The sequence below is a fragment of the Onychomys torridus genome, chromosome 19 (genome assembly GCF_903995425.1).
Source record: "Onychomys torridus chromosome 19, mOncTor1.1, whole genome shotgun sequence".
Classification (NCBI taxonomy): Eukaryota; Metazoa; Chordata; class Mammalia; order Rodentia; family Cricetidae; genus Onychomys; species Onychomys torridus.
Window position 1 is genome coordinate 44,970,661 of NC_050461.1, and position 19,160 is coordinate 44,989,820.

A 19,160-nucleotide genomic window follows, 5' to 3' on the forward strand; every position below is an offset into this window, starting at 1 on the left:
GGAAAAGAGTAGATTCTGGATTTTTTTGGAGCGCGGGGTGGGGGGTGGGGGGGGGGGGGGGGGGGAGTGTAGTTTGGTGATCAGGTATGTTTCCTCACTGTGGGTGTGGGTGGGTGTGTTTGTGTGTGCGCGCACACACGCCTGCAGTGTGGTAGAAAGGGAGATGAGTAGTATTTCAGCTCTTGACCTCTGCCATGGTTTCTCCTGTGTCTGTTTTTAGAACCTTTCCCAGTTTATCATGGAGCTCTTCCAGGGCTTCCTGCCAGTCAAAAGGAGTTCTCTCCTCTCAGATGTGGAACCTTATGTCGCTTGAGGGGCCTGGGTACCCATCTGACGCCAGTCAGTATCACTGCTTGTACATCTACGTGGTGGCTCAATCCTCAGGGGCACCTTAAGTTCTTGAGGTCTCTTTACCTGCAAGGTCTCTGTCAGGTGTTTGGACTTCCTTCCTCTTGTCCCCTGACTGTTTTCAGTGTTCTCTCTCAATACCTTACCTCACAACTGGCTTTTCTAAGCATCCAGATAGTAGCTACAGCGTTTAGCTAGGCATCTTCTTATCTTCCTTTTCTGTTCTGATACAGGCTCTTCCTGTTTTTCCCTTGGGCATGCCTATGCCTAAGGACACCTTTGTCCTCTTGAATTTGTACCCAGCAATTGAGGATTTTGATCTCATCTCTACTCGTCTCTCCACCCCCTTTTGATGTTAATATCCTTGCTTTCCCTGCCTTTGTGCTTGAAGTTGGTGCTGACTGAGCGCTGTCTGGAGGACCAGCTCACTCGTTGGTTTTAGGCTGTGGGTCACGTCCCATGTTACTTGGGCTCACAAGGCTCAGCTGTCACTCACCGACAGGCGGGATGTTAAGCAGATACATTAACTGTGATTAACTTGGGTCCATCTTAAGAAAAATGTGCCATAACTTAACCATGTGAAGCTCTCATACAAATAAGAATAACGGATTTCTGGCTTGATTTTGAACCTCATAAGATCTGGAAAGAGCAACTATCAACCTTGCCAATTGAATCTCACCAACTACAGGAGCTCCGTACCTGGCTACCCCTCCACTTGGGCATCTGGTCTCCTTTTGACTGCCTTTGCCATCTCCACAGCCTACCCTGGTCTTTTCTCCAGCTGCCCATACGCAGCTCACTTGCTGGCCCAAGCAGCCTTTGTGCTATGGGGTTGATACGTTCATTATCAACTTTTTCTTTTCCACTCACCCTATAGACTCCACGGTGGCAGGAACTTAGCTAGTGATTAGTTCACAGACACGCAAGATCCTTCAGCAGTCTTTAGTGAAGCCTACATTCTTTTTTTTTTTTTTTTTTAAATAGAGATCCTGTCCTAGATTGGTTTGTTACTCAATGTTGACAAATGGTACCCATTTTCCAAGAACTCAGCAGAAAGGTACAAAAAGACCCACTGTAGAAATTCCCCAGGCTCCACTAAACACTGTTGGTCCAGGGTCCAGCTGGTTCGGAAGATTGTCAGCGAAAATCCCAGAAAACCAAGGCCCTCTGGCAATATATGTATATATACATTTTGTTTTCTTTTCTAGGTACCCGCTTCATAAGTCAAACTCGGAAGACGGCTGTGTAGGTTAGTACCACTGCCTTTGATTTAAATATTAATTGGATTATTTTCTTTTCATAATTTATAGAAGACATATAGATATGTAAACCTACAGATCTCACACACACACACACACAAAATCTGTCAATTCAGAAACAAACACTGTAAAGATTGTGTGTCTCTCTGTGTGTGTTTGCGTGTGTCTGTGTCTGTGCACATATGCATGTAGGATGAGGTCCGCATTGGCATTCCTCAGTCACTCTCCACCTTTCATTTTGAGTGGTCTCTCACCAAACCTAGAACTCCACCAGTTCAGCAGGCCACCAAACTCTGGGGAAACCTGCCCGTCTGCCTCCCTGGCATTAGGGTTGTAGACACATACCGCTGTGCCCTGCTTTCTATTGTGGGTGCTGGGATCAAGCTCAGCTGCACATGCTTTAGACCAAGTACTTTACTGGCTGAGACGTCTCTAGCCCCGGTATTCGGTGTGCAATTTTCTTTTCTTTTTGCCGTTAGGAACTGTTCTTTTGAAAACACAGGTGGCATCATCGTCTACATACTGTTTTACAGGTCTTCAACATGGGACAGTTTATGAGTATTTCCGCTTGCTAAATATTCTTAACAGTAAGAGGCTTACTTCCACATCATATTGATTGTGCCATAAGCTCATTGACCAAGCTTCTTTGCTGGATCTTTATGGCTAATAATCTTCTCTGTCATAAACAGATGACACTATCAGAAAATTCCTTAAGTTTGTGTCACTGATAATGCCCTCAGATAAACTCTTCAATTTTGGAATGTTTAGATAAATAACGTGCATTCAAGGCATTATAGATTTTATAATGGGTGGATGGGTAATAGGCTTTCCAATCCGGCTGCCGGGATTTGAATCATGAATTCCACCCCAGCTATTGTAACCTTGGGAAGATGCCGCCTCTCCAGGCTTGTTTTATCTCACCTCCTGTGTGGAATGAACACAGACCCTATGAGTAGCAGTGGGCATGGTAGGATGTAAGTGTAAGCTCAGCTCATGGTAGGAAGATAGAGAGTTCAAAGCCAGCCTGAGATATACATGGTAAGACCCTGGTACTATTAAAAAAGGAGGAGGAGGAGCCTGAGCAAGACTAGTTGAGCTAGGCTATTAAATAGCAAAGTGCTTGGATAAGTGATGAAGAGATATTAGCTACCTTTATTATCTCTGTTACATACACAGAATGTGAGAAGGAAAGACATACAGCTTATAGGCAGAGAAATGCATTATGGTCTCAAACTCTGCCTTAAGAAGCCAAATGATTGATACTCAGTCTGCTTTCACCCTTCGTGACTGATGTCTGCTCTTCCGGGTTCACTCACAGGCAGCAGACCCCATGATACTAGCCTTGAGGACCTAGGAAACGGAAGGCAGAAGGGCTTGGGTTTCATCCCCAGGCCTCCAGGGCTGTCGGCATTTAAATGAGGACATCCTGTTTTGACAAATGACACCCTTGCTAGCTTGGGAACACCAGAGATGGAGTCCCACATGGCTACTCCATGCATCATTGCTTGGCACCACCGGTCTAGACTGTGGAAGCCACCGCTTTGCTGGGCCGTGTTTCCAGTGGCCACAGGGCAACCAGACAGCCACCAAATGGAGACAGGGCTGCTGCTCTGCATGTGCCACATCAGTACAGTGGCAGCCATTGCTGCTACTCTCTTTTCTTTTTAAAGAATAAAGAACTGCCTTCCCATTCACTGGCTCACCTCCCTTATGTTCATCTTACAATTTTTGATGTGCATGTGCGTGCGTGCGTGTGCACACACATAGGATATAGGCAGCCTTGGCTTCCTCAGGAGTCATCCACCTTGTTTGAGACAAGAGTCTCTTGTTGGCCCAAAACACACCTAATCACGAGGATGGCCGGCCCACAAGCCTCAAGGACCTGCCTATTTCTTCCTGCCGGTGCTGGGGTTATAATATGTGCCGCCATGCCTCACTTCACTATCGTGGGTTCTGGGAGGTTGCTCTCTTGACTTCTCATGCTTGTGAAACCATCTCTTCACTCACTGAGCCGTATCTCCCAGCCTGTTTGCATTTAAAAAGGTATTTCGCAGTATCAGTTACTAGAACCCTAAGATTTTTTTTTTTTTTAATGTCTATTAATGGCAAATTTGGTTTCACTGGTGAGTCACCCAATCCTAGTCGGAGATGGGTGGAAGGTTAAAAGGAGACTGAGATAGATGTCACAGCAGGACCGACCTCTGGTATTTTTTTTCTTTATGACCTTGTTAATCTGGAGGTTGGTCCCCCAAGAAGCCTAAACATTAGAGAGATGGCGATCGTGCCTTACCTGTGCTACAGACCCATGTCACCAAACACCACAGTGAACCAGGCTGGTGGGTGTGCGCACCCCAGGGCATAGCAGCCTTTGTGTTTTCTTCTTTAAATCTGGGGTAAGAGAGATAAAGGCGGGTGAACAGCAGGAACAAAACGGAAGGAAGCGAACCTCTGCAAGCCCTCTCTCTGTGGAAACTAACTGGCTGCAGCCGGAGGGAGGGAGAGAATGCGCCAGGGGACAAGGCAGGAGGAGGCGGACGGGCTGAACAGACATCCTAGCGAAGACTAGCGAAGACCAGAGCACGTGCTCGGCCCGCTCTTTTGATGTGCCTGTATTTCTGTTCTTAACCCTCTTGGGCCTCCCCCGACCCCCACGCCGTAGCAAATTTGCATTTCTTTTAAACAACTTTATCGCTATTTCACAGTCTTTCACAAACTGAAAAACTGTCTTCTTGTGGAATCAGGGTATTCGTTCAAGCTTTGGCATTGTGAGAAAGAGACTGCTTTTGTTGTCAGTGAATTTATTGCGTGTGCCTCTCTCTCTCTCTCTCTCTCTCTCTCTCTCTCTCTCTCTCTCTCTCCTTCTTTCCTTTGTTTCTTTCTTAAAGGAAAAGGAGATTGGAAGAAGAAAAATAAGTACTTCTGGCAGAATTTTCGAAAGAACCAGAAAGGAATCATGAGACAGACTTCAAAAGGTACGGTGAAGCGGCCACGGACAGTGGGTCCTTGTGGCTTCATGATACCCAAAAGTCCTCACCCCGATTTAAACGGACTCTACAATTTAGGAATAACTCATGGCATGCGCCTGCAGGAGAGTCAACTTTTCCGACATTCCTTCCATGACTTCAAGATGTTGACCCCAGGGATTTCTTGAACTGGGAGAGAACAAAGTTGGAGGAGTTGGTGATCCTCTGACAGCAGGGACCAAGTCTGCAGGCTCCCCCCTCACACCAGCCTCCGTGCTGGTCTCTTAAGCTCGCCAAGCACTGAGCTCAAAAGGTCAAGGGAATCTTCGAGTTTGTTAGTTTTGGACCCTCCGGTGCATACCCTCACTTGGAGCCTTTACATTCTTGTCAACTTTTTGCTCTGTGGCAAGGGACAGCTATGGGGTTGTTGCCCCTGGAAACCCTGTCTGGATCTGACATCATGAGAATTTACCCGGCTGCTCTGTGAAGAGAGCTCTGCCCTTTCTCTGGGCCTTGCCTTTGTTTTTGTTTAGATAGCAAATAAATATGTCATTCCCTGGAGGCCGGGTTATGTAATTTACGTTTCCTCCAGTATTCACAGAGGAAAGCAGGACACATCTACTTCCACATTCCTGCCTGCCTGAACGGGGTTATCAGTTAATGAATGTGTTTCATGGTCTACCACTGATACTCCCACCCAGACACAAGAAACTTGGCCCTGGGCGTTAGCTTCCTCAGCTGCACACCTGATTTTCTCCACAGCTCTCCTGTGACTACTTTTCTTAGGTGTCCCCCTTTTAAGGGAGTAGTTCTTCAATCCTTCTAGCTTTCCCTTTCGATAGAGATCTGGAATCATCTGTGCTTCTAAATAGACTTTGCATTCTGACAAAGTCTCACTTAGAAAGCTGCGAAGAGAGAAGGCAGGGCCTGGAGAGAGGGCTCAATGGTTAAGAACACTTGCTGCTCTTCCAAAGGATCAGAGTTTGGCTCCCACGACTCATGTCAGGCAGCCCACGTTGACCGCAACTTCAGCCCCAGGGATCTGATGGCCTTTGCTGGCCACTGTGAGCACCCACATGTGGTATTTGTTTATAGAGAGACATACATATAGACATTAATAAAAATAAGTGTTAGGGTCCGGGGAAGGGGAGAAGGAGGGAGGAAGAGGGAAAGAGAGAAAGAAGTTGGCAGTTCACCCGTTCACATGGCTTTGTGAACCACCCAACCAGCTCTGTGACGTTCAACACAGATAGTAAAATGAATCAAAGCAGCAGGCTTCTTTCCACATACAGCACACCCTTCTGTTTCTCCATGAGTGTCAGGAGGGACTGGAGGGGTACCTCTGAACCGATTGGTTACAAAATAGAAATGAGATACAGACGCATGGGGAGCACACATGGCAAGCTAGGTTCCTCCACCCTGGTGTCCCATCAGCCTTCAGATAGCCTCTTTAGTCCTGCCCCTGCTCACCAAGGGGATATTAAGCCCTGGCTGAGTTCCTGATGATACCAGAAGCCACCATAGTATGTCAGAGGAAGACGGGGCAGAGGAGACAGAGGAGAGAGAGCAGGGCCGACAATGTGGCTTCTTTCTCTTCCTGTGCGTGTTTGCCTACCATCACTGAGTCCTTCCCCATATGCTGACCAAAGATACAACTAGCCAGTGGAGCTCAAATAAGAGGGATGACATGGTTTGCTTTGTGGGAAGAGACTTTAAAAGGAGTCGATGGGGGAAGTCATTTCCTGTGTAGTTCTGGTGGCCTTCAGCTCCTAAGTTAGATGGTGGCTGCCTCTCACACTCTGCAGACCCACGTGACTGCAGTACTTCCAGATATAAATAGCTGCTGTACCTGTCTTCCATGAGGTTGACATGCTTAGTGTGTGGCTTTATTTATATGTCGATCCTGTGGGGATAACTCTGTAACTCAGAGGTACAGATAACTCAGCAGGGAAAGACAGTTGAATCGGGCTCAGCAGGCTTGGTTCTGTGGCTTGGCCTCCTGTCACATAGAGGGTGCTCTCACACAAATGTGTCATCTTCTCATCTGTATTGCACATGGTAAAATACAGAGAATGTCCAACCCAAAGAAGCCTCGGATCAAGTTGGGTGTTTAAATGAGGTTCCTGGCCCACCTGTAGCAAGAAATGCCTTGTCGACTTCATACCATGTCTAGAAGGCCTGTCTCAAGTTCTGGTCATTTCGAAGGCCTTGCTTCTGTGGTAACTCATACATGTTCTTAGAACACACTTCCCAAAGGGATGAGCTTTGGGCTTCCAGAGAAGCAGCTTGATTTTGCATCCCTTGACTCCCTCCATAGCATGCAAGGTAGACAGTGCACCTGAGAAAAGGCCCTTCCTCACCCGAGATGAGGGGCTTCCAGGCTCGAGGCCTGCTTCTTCTTCAGTCTCTCATTTGCATTTATCTGTCTTTAATCCCCAGGAGAAGACGTGGGTTATGTGGCAAGTGAGATAACAATGAGCGACGAGGAGCGCATCCAGCTGATGGTGATGGTTAAAGAGAAAATGATCACCATTGAAGAAGCGCTTGCTAGGGTAAGAGTGTGCGCATTTAGTTGACACCTGTGAGCACCAGCTGCAAAAAATGTTTGGGGGCATCAGAGGTTCTAGGAATCTTGTAGCTACTGTGTGCGTGCGTGCGTGCGTGCGTGCGTGCGTGCGTGCGTGTGTGTGTGTGTGTGTGTGTGATGTGTGCATGTGTGACTCTGTATATATCTATTATCAGGTACCAAAATCTCATGCATGTTTTAGGACTGTTCTACCACCAGCTACATCCTCAACCCTCCCCCCCCAAAGGAATATTTTGATGGTATTTTAGTGGTCATCAGGTATCCACTGTATCAAATTAATCAAATAAGATACTTACTGCATTCTGTTTGCTTGATACAAGCTTTCCACCCTGTATAATAAAACATCTGTACTGGTGACAAATTACTTGGCAAAACTAGCTTAAGGAATGGTTTAATTTGGCTCACAATTCTAGGGTCCAGTCCATCATGCCAGCAGTGGGGAGGGGGTGTGTGGTCATGGTGGTCGAAGCTTGAAGAGAATGGTCACATGTAGGTGGAGTTTCTCTATGTCTCAGCAGCCTCTTCCAAATGACTGACAGGGAGGCTTAATATTAATTACAGATGCTTGGTCGATAGCTCAGGCTTGTTACTAGCTAACTCTCACATTTTAAATTAACCCATATTTTTTATCTACCCTCTGCCTCCTGCAGGTACCTTCTTTCAACATGTTCATCTTGCTTCTTTCTGCATTTCTTGAGACTCCTCAGACTCCACTCTCTTTCTTCCCAACATTCTCTCTGCCCTGAAAATCCTGCCTAGCTATCGGCCAATCAGTGTTTTATTAACAATGAGAACAACACATTTTCACAGTGTACAAAAATGTTATTTCACAGCAGTCACATTGCATCCATAGTCAGGCGTGAGATAGCAATGAACATTTGTTCTGGTTAGCTCACTTTCTCCATTTTATTTTTTCTGAGACCCAAGCCTGTGGAAAAGTGGCACCCACATTTAAGCTTGCTTTCTGTATATTATAGCACTCAGGATCTCCTGTCCACGAGGTGGTCCCACAGTTATGATGAGCCTTCCCACATTCTTCTTCTTAAAATATTTTATTTTCCTTTTTATTATTTATGCATATGTGTCTCCGTGAGTATATGCCATGTGTATACGTGATAGCCAGAAGATGGAGTTGCATCTCCTGGAGCTGGAATTACATGCGGTTGTAAGCCACCTGATGTGAGTGCTGGGAATCAAACTCAGGCCCTCTGAGAGACCAAGTGTTCTTAACTACTGAGTAACCCCTCTAGTTCTCCTTGCAACATCATTAAAGTATTTAAGATAATCACCCACAGGCATGCCCAGGGGTCCAACTCCTGGATGATTCTATATCCTGTAAATTGACAGTTAACACTGACCAGAGGGAGGGAGGAAGAAAGGAAGGGAAGAAGGGACGGAGAAAGGAAAGAGCAAGCCACGCAAGGGAGAGGAGTGAGATTAACTTTGGAAGGAAACTTGGAGGCCTGGGCAATTTTGCAAAAACCACTGGCTTTTCTTCATCTGTGGACTTGGAGGATTGCCGTAGTGACCTTGGCCTTCACCATCCCCACATCCTGAAGTTCATGATAGTGGGGGAACAGAGTGCCTTGGCTTACTGCAGAAAAGCATGTGGGTGCTGGGGTAGGTGATGTAGCTGGTGATGGGTGACAACCTTTTCCATGCCTCTCTCAAATAACCTGCACCTTCCTTCTTAGCCCAGGCCCTTGAGTGTCAAAATCCCCAAGCATTTTCTCTCTGGTTCGAACCCTTGTGTATGTCTCAGCATTGAGGAAAAGTCTACCAGAATTCCTAGACAGTGTACGTAAGAAGAGTCCACATATATGTAGTTTTCTTCCTTGCCTCCTCGTGAGTGGTGAGGCTGTACTATGTGCAAATAGCAAGATTCGTCATCTGAATGCAGATGTCCAAGGCCATTTCACAGCACCCATGTTTGGCATGAGATGAGGTTTACTTGTTTTCTTGGAGCAAGGAAAACCTTTAAAAGTGCCTCCGTGTAGTCCAATATAGACAGTCAGAAAAGAAAGGAATACTCCTGAACTTGGAGAAGAAGTAGGAAAAAAAATGAGCTCCTAATTTTAGCAGCTAGCTGAAGTTAGAAGACAGCCTAAGGAGATGGTAGCCACATGCAAGAGGATATGAGCCTGCAACCTGGCTCCTGCTGGCTTGGTGGCCTTTGCCCAGTCTCAGGTGCAGCTCTAGAGATCACTGAGGCATCAAGAATATTGTCCATTAAGCAGTCCAGAAATGCAGATGGCCTGGAGGAAAATGATGGCAACCTTATCTACACTCTGCACTATCTGCGTGCAAGCTGGGTACCCTCTGACAGATGATGATAAGCGGAGATGGATGCTCGATTGCTCTTCTCAGTATCCTCCAGTTTTAATGCCTAACTGGGATTTTCTTTTCCTCCAGAGACAAAACAAGAAAATTAGAGAATATAAAAAACTTTACAGAGGGGATTTACTTCCTTTAAGCTGGGATCAGGGAAAGGACCTAATTTACTTGGGATCAGTGTATACAAGAATGGCAAGACCTCCTAGAGAGACCGTGATAAGAATACCCAAATGCCTCATATTGCCACATGGTTTAACCATGGTGGATGTGCCTTCCTCTGTCAATCAAAGACTCAGAGAGAGAACCTGGGGATTTAAATCCAAAGTTACAATTAAAAGGCCAGCTCTGGAGAGAGGAGGTTGCCAACTTGCCATTTGGAGCTGGATGTTGTTAGGATGGGGACATTTTTTGTCTGTGTTCAAGTTGGGATGTTTTGGTCCACCACAATTTTATCATATGAATTTAACCTTGTCATGTGTATTCTCACTAAAAATCACCCAACTGTGACTCTCATCCCTAAAAACCCCTTTAAAAAGTGTGTATTTGTTTCCATGTGAGTATGTGTGTGGACTTAACATGCCATGGGGCACTTGTCCTGGTCAGAGAATGACCCCCAAGAATCAATTCTCTTTCCATCACGTGGACAAGGTCAAGCTCAGGCTTAGAGGTAAGCACCCTTAGTGCAGAGCCATGCCAAGAACTCCATTGTCTGAAGCAAATCAAGATAAGCATAAAACAACCACAAGGTACTAATATGTGAAGACTTGTGAGCAACTAAAGCTTTTGAAGGCGGTGATGTTTACAAAACTCCTCTCAGTTCAGGAGACTGTCCTTTTGAATTTGGGATGTAAGTATAGCTCAATACGTGATTTCTATATTAGCTGACTGGTTCTGTCCAAGAAAATGGCATGCCAAACATTTTCTAATTTTGTGGTAGATGCATGTTTTGAGTGTTAAGGAAGGCAATCTTATTAGCTAAAAAAGTTTACAGTTTATGGGATTTAGGTAATTGGCAGTTTCTGAGTAACAAGATTGGCAAATACTAACTTTAACTGTTGGCAATTAAGTTCCGGGTTTTTGAATCTTGCCCTAGTGCATGGTCTAGAAAGCCCCATGATACAGCAGGAAGCTATGGATCATTCATTTATCTGGGTGATTTGTGCATGTGTGAATGAATGGACTATTGGGATAATATAGGGACTAGGTAGACTCACAGGTGAAGCCTTGGATAGGGAGTCGCCTGTTTATCTTATCATGAGGATATGATGGGTCTGTGTCATAGAAAACATACATCCTTAGTTTTAAGGAAGAAAAAAAGAGAAAGGAAGTGAAATGCTGTCAAAGTCAGCAAATTTCACTTAGCAAAGCTGGGTAGAGGCTCTTCCAGAACGCCATGTGTGAGATGGTCCAGGGGTGTTTACATAAAGCACAGGGGAGCTGCACTCAGTACTCAGAAACTTTAACTTTCTGGATGCTGCCCAGTTCAAAGTGAGAGAGCCCATAACCATGGTGTTACAGTCCTATTTTCTTAAAGATGTAATTCTTAAAACTGAAGCTGATACCCATGCCATCGCTTAATTACTAAGTTGCATATTTACACATCTGACAACATAATGTCTGCTCCTAAGCTACATCTGTGTGAGTGAGTCAAAAATAAAGTCCTCAGGAGATCAAAAGGCTTGTCAGCTTCTAGTTGCCTTTTCGTTAAAGATAAAGTGTATTTAGTGACTCTTGGAGGTCAGGGTTAAGATTAAGTATAAAAATAGAGTAGATACCAGGACTAAACTGACAGTCTCCTAATAATCCCTTTCCACCTGACATTTCTTCCCAGCATGCAGGGAGACTGTAGCCCAGCATGCAGGGAGACTGTAGCATTTCGGAAACTATGTATCCAGATGGAAGGATCAGCCTGTATATTAGTATACTATAAATATGAGGGCAGTGTGTATGTCCCTGATAATGTGTCAAAGATTAAAATGTTTAGTGCATTTACAGCAGACTCCTCGGCCATATGCTTTCATGTGAGCCTTGCGTTTACCTGAAGCCACAGGATGGAAGTCCAGTGCTGTGTGTTGTAACTGTTGCATAGACGTGCACTGAGGGCTTTGCTGCATCCATTTGCTTGTAGTAGTGAGCCTCTGAGATGGATTTAGCGTCTTCCCCATTGTCCAAGAGGAGGGGATGAAACAGAAGGTTTCAGTCACCCATCCCAGGCGATCCCTAATCAGCGCTGCCTACCTCCTTATGCGTACATAGGTAAAAGAGACATTCCTAGTTTGCAGTAACACCAGGAAGGTTGTGTTTTGGGCGATGACTGCCGCATCCCACAGCACTGGTGGCGGAGGACCATTGTAAATGCTTGACTTCAGATTATTTCTGTGTTTTACATACCTGTTTCATGGAACATAGTTTGATCAACTTTTAAATCGGATCTGAAGCCTAAATTACAATGAGGTTTGAATGCAGTGACAGCTTAGGTGTCTGAAGTAGCTGATTGCAGATCCTTTGTGCCCTATGCAGACCTCCCTGGACTGCCTCGCACACAGCATTCTGAAAGAGCCTCTGGTTTTGCTGTATTTGCTTCCTTTTCTAGAATATTTCCTTTCCTTTCTGTGTTTGATTTATTTTTCCCTTCAAACCCAAACACTGAGTTTCTAAGCCTACACTTTCAGCAGCTCTGAATGAAGGTTTTATTCCCTCCCCATGCCCAGGGTCCCTAGTAAACCAATTCATATTTGCCAGGTGACAAGATTGGCAGATTTGAATGCCCCAGCCTTGAATGAGAAAAGCCAAGCCCTCCTGGTGCCTCTACCTCACTAGGCTGGGAAGACAGGCACACATCTCCATACCCAGCTTGTGTGATGCTGGGGGTTGAACCCCAGGATCCATGCACACTAGGCAAATGCTCTACTATTTGTGATTTATCCCCAGCCCTGCCCTAGCATTTCGAAAAGTTGGTTTCAGGCATTTCCGCTGTGTTATTCAGATGTCTCTGGCCTCCTTCTCTGTGCTCTGAGAGGAAGAACATGCTTTGGGATTTATACACTGTAGAAAGTTCCTGGTTTCAAACTGGATTGCATCCAGGAAAGATGAGTTTTGGTGTTGGGGTGTGTGTGTGTGTGTGTGTGTGTGTGTGTGTAAATCAAGGTTCCTTTTGAAAGAGCATACAGAGTCTGTTGTGTCTGCCGGTCTGATTTAGAACCTGCAGGCAGGGTTTCATACCCTCTTCTTGTGATTCTAGAAGGCTTAGCTTTGGGGGCCCTGGGTCACCTAGTCACATAGTCACCATCAACATGGAGAAGTTCTCAGTGATTTCTGCTGTGTAGTGGGCAGGACACAGCCATTATTTCCACTTCAGTCTTTCGTTTGTTCTTGCTGCAGCTGAAGGAATATGAGGCCCAGCACCGACAGTCAGCTGCCTTGGACACTGCAGACTGGCCCGATGGCTCCTACCCAACTCTGGATGGCTCATCCACCTGCAACGTGAGTCCGTGTCCCTGGGCATCTTGAACGCCCGTGCCGATCAGGGTCAGCCTGAGCTGGTTCAACCTTTGTATTTCTTTTGGAGGTCTCTTTCCATAGACTTCTTTACCTGGTGGTGTCTCAGCTAAGTGAGAATCCTGCTGTTCAGGTTGACTTCCTTGGATTTTGTTTTTAAATCATTTCAATATGCATAGCAAACAAGGCTCACCCATTAACCATCTTTTAGTGTTCAATTCGGCTTCAGTACGTATGCTCACATTGTGGGACCATGGTCCATATCTTCCCACACAGACATTTCATCCATTAAGCAATTGTTTCCACTCCCAGGCTCTGGCAACCACCGTTGTATTTTGTGTCTCTTAAAAGTGGAATTGTCCCGTGTTTGTGTTGGTCCGTCCTGGGTCTGTTTGATCTCAGCTCCACAGATACATGGCATTCTACCACAGCAAGTCATACTGTATTTAATCTGTCGATAGACAATTGGGTCGTCTCCGCCCTTTAGCTATTGTGAACAACGTTGACGGGTAAAAACATGAGTCTACCCCATCTGCTTTCAGTTCTGTGGAGTTAAGTGTATGGTTAAAATTCTGAACAACTGGTAGTTCTGTCTTTAACTTCCCGACAACTTCCGTGTGTTTTCCACGGTCCCTGAGCCACGTTTTACTACTGCCTGCCATGTTCCAAATTTTCTTTCTCACCAACGCCTTTTTCTAGTTTCTTGATAATGGCTGTGAAACGTGATTCGTTTGTGTTTCTGGTTTGCATTTCCCTAATAATTATCCATGTTGAACATCTTTTCGTGTGCTTGGTGGCCAGCTGAGTGTCTTTGGGGGAAATGTTTATTCAAGCCTTTTGCACTTGTGACCTTTCGTTGTGGTGGTTTATTTGTTTATTTTTGTTGTTTTTTTTTAAACAACAACAATAACCAAAAAACCCTCCGTTATGATTGGGTCTCAGGCATTTTAAAAACATATATCCTAAGTATTAATGCCATATCAAATATACGGTTTCTAAGTGTTTTCTCCCATCCCATGGGTTGCTTTTATACTATGTTGATGGTATTTTGATACTGGTGTTAATTTTGAGATTCGGTTATAATCTTTTCTCTCTTGTTCACATTTTGGGTGTTATATCTGTGCAGTCATTGCAAAAGCAATGTGGAGGTGGCTATGATGATGCCCCCCGTTTTTTCTGCTGGCGGTATTATAGCTTTTGGTGCTTAAGTTTTTGACCCATATTGAATTAAAAACTCGTCTGCTTGTGGACATCCAGTTTTCCAAGAACTCTATCATTTTACCATTAAGTGGTGTTGACATCCTTTTTAAAATGAAGTAACCATCTTTGTGTGGACTACTTCATGTATGATCTGTTCTTTTACTAGGATCTTACTGTTTTAATTACTGTGGCTTTGCACTAAATTTTGAAGTTGTGAAATGGGATTCTTCCAACTTTATTTACCCCTTTGAAGCTATTTACTTTTATTTTTTAAATTATGTGTGAGTGTAGCAACATGTGCATGCAGTGCCCATGGAGGCCAGATGAGGGCGCTAGATCCCTGGAGCTGGTGTTACAGGCAGTTTTGAGCCACCTGACATGGTGCTGGGAATGAATTTTGGTTCATTTGCAAGAGCTGAAAGCGCTCTTAAGCCCCAAGTCGTCTTTCCAGCCCCTTGTACTTACTTTTAAAACATTGTTTTAATGATTTGCGATCCCTTGAGATTCTGAATGAATTTTAGGGTGGGGTTTTCTGTTTCTACAAAAGTTGCCATTGAGATTCTCGTGGAAACGCCACCAGATCTGTGGGTACACTTGTGTAGTGCTGTCAGCTGAAGGACACAGAGTTTGCCAATTCATGAACATGGAATATCATCCCGTTCATTTAGTTTCCTTCAGGAGTATTTTTTAGTGTGTAAACCTTGCACTTTTGATTATGTCTATCCCTGAGTTTTGAATATTTTTAATGCTTTTGTGAGTGGAATCGTTTTCCTAATTCCCCCAGCCGACTGTTCAGTATGTTGTACATGAGTGCAGCTTAACCTCATTGCCTCGGTCCTGTCCTCCAGCTCTGCTGCTTTTGCCTGTTTTCTCTGAGAGTGTGTGCATGTCCGCGCTGGTGTGTGATGTGAGGGCTTCCCCTTCACAAGATTACATCGCCCTCAGAAAGGCAACTGACCATCTTCCTTAAAACTGGGATGCCTTTTATTATTGAGACTGTCCTAATCTGACCCAAATGGTTCGTTCTAAACCAAGGGTTTCACTATGGTTACAGGAATTATAGTCTAGAATTGTCCTGCCCAGGGCCATCTTCAAACAATATGGAACAAGAATGGAGTGAGTTCCCTGGTGTCATATCTTACAGAATTGTTTTGTTTGCTAGGTCACCTCCTAATTTTAGGAAGCCGTTCTCTGCCCTTGACCTTAGGCTCCCATCTATGCCCGATAGAGCCAGTCTTTCTGGAACTAACTTTGTCTTTTTAAGATATTTTAAAAGAATCATGTTTTTATAAAAAGCCCGATGCTTCCTTATTTTATATAAGATAAATTCCATATTTTGGGGCACACCCAAGACCCTGTGTGATCTGGCTTGATCATTTTCTCTGATCTCATCTTTAACTCCCACACCCAATAACCTTCATTCCAGCCACACTGGTCCCCATATTCCTTCCTGAACAAACCTTGGGCTTTTCATATATCTGAGTTTAACCCACACATTTTTTTTCTATCTAAAATGTGTCTTCCATTTTCCCCCGACCCCTGCTGAAAATGCTTGCATTCTTCATGGTGAAGCCCAGTTCTTAACTTCCTCTATAAAACTTCCCTTAGCCTCCCACAACACATTTATTGCTTCCCATTTCATGCTTTTGTTGAGCCAGATTTAATATATCAACCCTAAGCAGTTATCCTAGAATGTGAGAAATAACTGTACCTCTCTCAGCCTCCCTGGTAACAGCAGGCTCCTAGAGAGAGGCGGGCATGCTGTGTTCTTTCCTCTGCAGAGAGAGCCTAGCTCAGTGTCCAGCTCACCTAAGCAAAGCTCCAATTCACCTAGCATTCATCCTCCTTGATCCTATCTCTAGGAGCATGCTTTGGGGGCTTGCTGAAGATTGAGTCTTGACTTGGCTTTGTGTCTAAGCAACAAATGATAGTTTATCAGAAGTAAATAACCCTTTCACTGTCTTCTTCCCAATTTCCAAAACAAACACTAGATTTCCATTGCTGAAGGACAGTAAATTTGAAAGCCACGCCCCGTTTGCTGATAGCCCAGAATGGTACCATTTATAATAATCAATGTGTCCCACACTAGCCAGCCTTGGGTCCTGAGAGTATGAGGTCAACAAAGAACCATGTCCATGGTTTTGAATATGACTCTGGGTCTCTCATCCCAAATCCAAAAGACTAAGAAGTGTATATCGTGAACCCAACACGAATCATGGAGAATAAATACAGTAACTCAAGATGGATGCAATTCAAACTCAAACTGAGAGAGAAGACAGAGACTCAGCCATCCATAGCGGGTCCTTTAGTATCAAGCCCACTGTGTACTGTCCTGATCAATACCATCTAATTAAGGGCAAGGTTGACTTTGTCCATTCAGAGAAACAGAATTATTGTCATACTTCACACACCTAGACTACAAGCAGCTAGTCTTGAGTCATCTAGGAGAGAAGTTAATGTCCACTCAGTTCTCTGGACATATTGTACAGCCTACCAAGAAAGCATTATTTCATTGACACTGGCTAGTTGAATCCCTTTAAGAGGGTCCCTGAGAGCCATCGCCTACCTGCAGACTGTCAGAATTGAATGAGTGTGGGACCACTGGGCATTTTATCCTCTTGGACATTTCATCCGGAGCTCTGCATGGACTTGCTTGGAAGCAGGCACAGTGCTAGCTCTTCAGGAAAAAGAGAGGCCCTGCCTCACCAGAGCTTACACTTTAGTGCAGATATTAAAATCACACTCACATTTGCACACACAAAAACCAGGGTGCCAGAAACACAATTCTAATTAGTATCTTCTCACCAAACTGTTTCTCTCTACACGGCTCCCAGAATAAATGCACTCTGTCACAGTCCCAAGAAGGGCCACGAATTCCTTACATTCCCTCCCCATATAGCACCATCTTCTAGAAACTGTAAAGAACGACTTCTCTTTGTGGGACAGGGGTATAGATGGTGACGGTGGGGCCGGGACTAAGGAAGTGAGTTTTCTAAATCAAGTTATTGCCTCTGTGCTTGGCCAGTTGACTTGCTGCCACCCCACATCCTCTTAGTCTTGCCTCGTGTGCGGAACTGTGACCAACAAGCGTTGTCCCTCAAGTTGGCTTGAACTTGGTTGCAGTCCTGACTTGTGTGATTTTGCCCCTCTTACCCCTACTTGATCCTTCTCTGTGTTTTGAAGGAGACTGAGATCAACACCCCCACACCCCCCAATATTCCATCATTGTTCTGAAATGGCCTCCATCCCAGGGCCGTTAATGTCAGATAATTTCCATTGTGATGACCCCCCGCTGCCCCCCCCCCCCCCCCCGCCCCGCCATCCCAAATTAGGTAATTTTCAGTTTTCTATCGATTCCTTTCTATACGGAGATGGAAATAGCTCACTGGTCACAGTTGGGAATGCCGAGACCTTGAAAGCCCCAGGGGATCATAAGGCCTTTGTCACCAGACCTCAATGCCTATATTGATGCCTGACAGGCCTCAGGATGTCATTTGCACTGATTTCATAGGCTCCCCTGCCCCCATAGCTGACATGAGATAATTGTGTGTTACCTCATAATAAATCCATATGCGGCATTCCTCATTTCTAAGAGTGTAAAGTACTAAAGATAGTTACCAGGGGAAGAGAAAAATAGCTTTCTCTTCGCCAGAGGAGCATCTGTTCTGTGCTGGATTTCGTTAATAATGAACTTCTGTTGTCCATGTTGGAGTATTTAAAAGGGGCTCTGGTTAAGAATTTAATTTTATTCCCTTCTTAAATAGCTGAATGTTACTTAAATATTTTTCTTTTAATTAATTTTAGTAATTTTTTTTTCTATTTGCTTCCTGCCAGGTAGAAGGTTATAAGCATTGTCATTTGGGGCTGTCAATCTTGTGCCTTCAGGTTCAGCTTGCCTCCTTGTTAAGAACACATTTCCGGTACAAGAGAAATGGCCCAGGAGTTAAGAGTCTGTGCTACTTCTCCATAGATCCCAAGTTCAGTTCCCGGTGCCCACGTCCAGTGGTTACTGCCTGGCACCCAGCTCCAGGGGATCTGATGCCCTCTTCTGGCCTCTGCAGGTGTATGCACAGATAGCACAGACATGCATGCATAGACACACTCATTTATATAAATAAAAAACAAGTCTAGAAGTCACAGTGAACCCATTAAATTAACATTTAGTTAATAAATTGCACTCGCTGTTGGGTAGTTATTATGGCATAAGTGTTAGTAAATAATTGATTTTATATCTTCACAAAGCTGATGGATCAGAGTTGCTGAATTGGGTTTGGTGCTCTAACGGTAAGGCAAGTTCTTCCTGAACAAGCCAAGCTATGCAGTGGAATGTGTTATTTAAATGATTTCACATAGATTAGCATGTGCCAAGCCAAAGCAGTGACAAAGTTGAAAGGCTCATGGAGTGATGCAAACCTGTCTTAGATAAGCACCTTGGTGGTCTCACAAGCCGTCAAATGGCGCAGAAAACTTTGGAATCGTGTTTCTGAGGCTGGGGTTCTTTGTAGGGTGAAGAAGCTATGGTGAAATCTGTTGTTTTGCGAAGTAAATCATCCTGTGAGAGGTAACACTCCCACACTTGAGGAGGTTTAAAGTCTGAGTCAGGAGATCTCCACGTAAGGGAGCATTGTGGAGTTAGGACCCGGGCATTATAACGCCTCATCTCCGGGAATGCATCTCTCCCTAGCCTTTCATTCCAGCTATAAATATGACTGCTAACCTGGTTTGAGGTTCAGGAGAGCCCTGTGGGCGCACTGTTTCCAAAAATTTGAGCAATAAGGAGACAAAAATGCCATGCGGCCTCTTCTGAGGATGCTATGTTAAGTATTGATGGAGGACTGTCAAGGAAGGTCTGCACTAAATATGCCCTCAGTATATTATGTTTGGGGTGGAGTCTGTTAAGGCTTTGGAAATGGTCTAAAATTATAAGCCACAGAATTTCAGTGGCTAGGTTTAACTCAGGTGGTTTTGTTG

General features: G+C 44.7%; 1 protein-coding gene across 3 annotated transcripts in view; it reads left to right on the top strand.

Moving 5' to 3' along the window:
* Sash1 (SAM and SH3 domain containing 1) overlaps positions 1 to 19,160 on the top strand; it is a 170,263-nt gene that overhangs the window by 101,788 nt on the left and 49,315 nt on the right. For all 3 annotated transcript variants that reach the window (XM_036169068.1, XM_036169069.1, XM_036169070.1), the window contains 4 exons: positions 1,557 to 1,597; positions 4,493 to 4,579; positions 7,010 to 7,122; positions 12,873 to 12,974. In XM_036169068.1, coding sequence (XP_036024961.1) covers positions 1,557 to 1,597; positions 4,493 to 4,579; positions 7,010 to 7,122; positions 12,873 to 12,974 — 343 coding nt within the window. The remainder of the gene's footprint in view (positions 1 to 1,556; positions 1,598 to 4,492; positions 4,580 to 7,009; positions 7,123 to 12,872; positions 12,975 to 19,160) is intronic.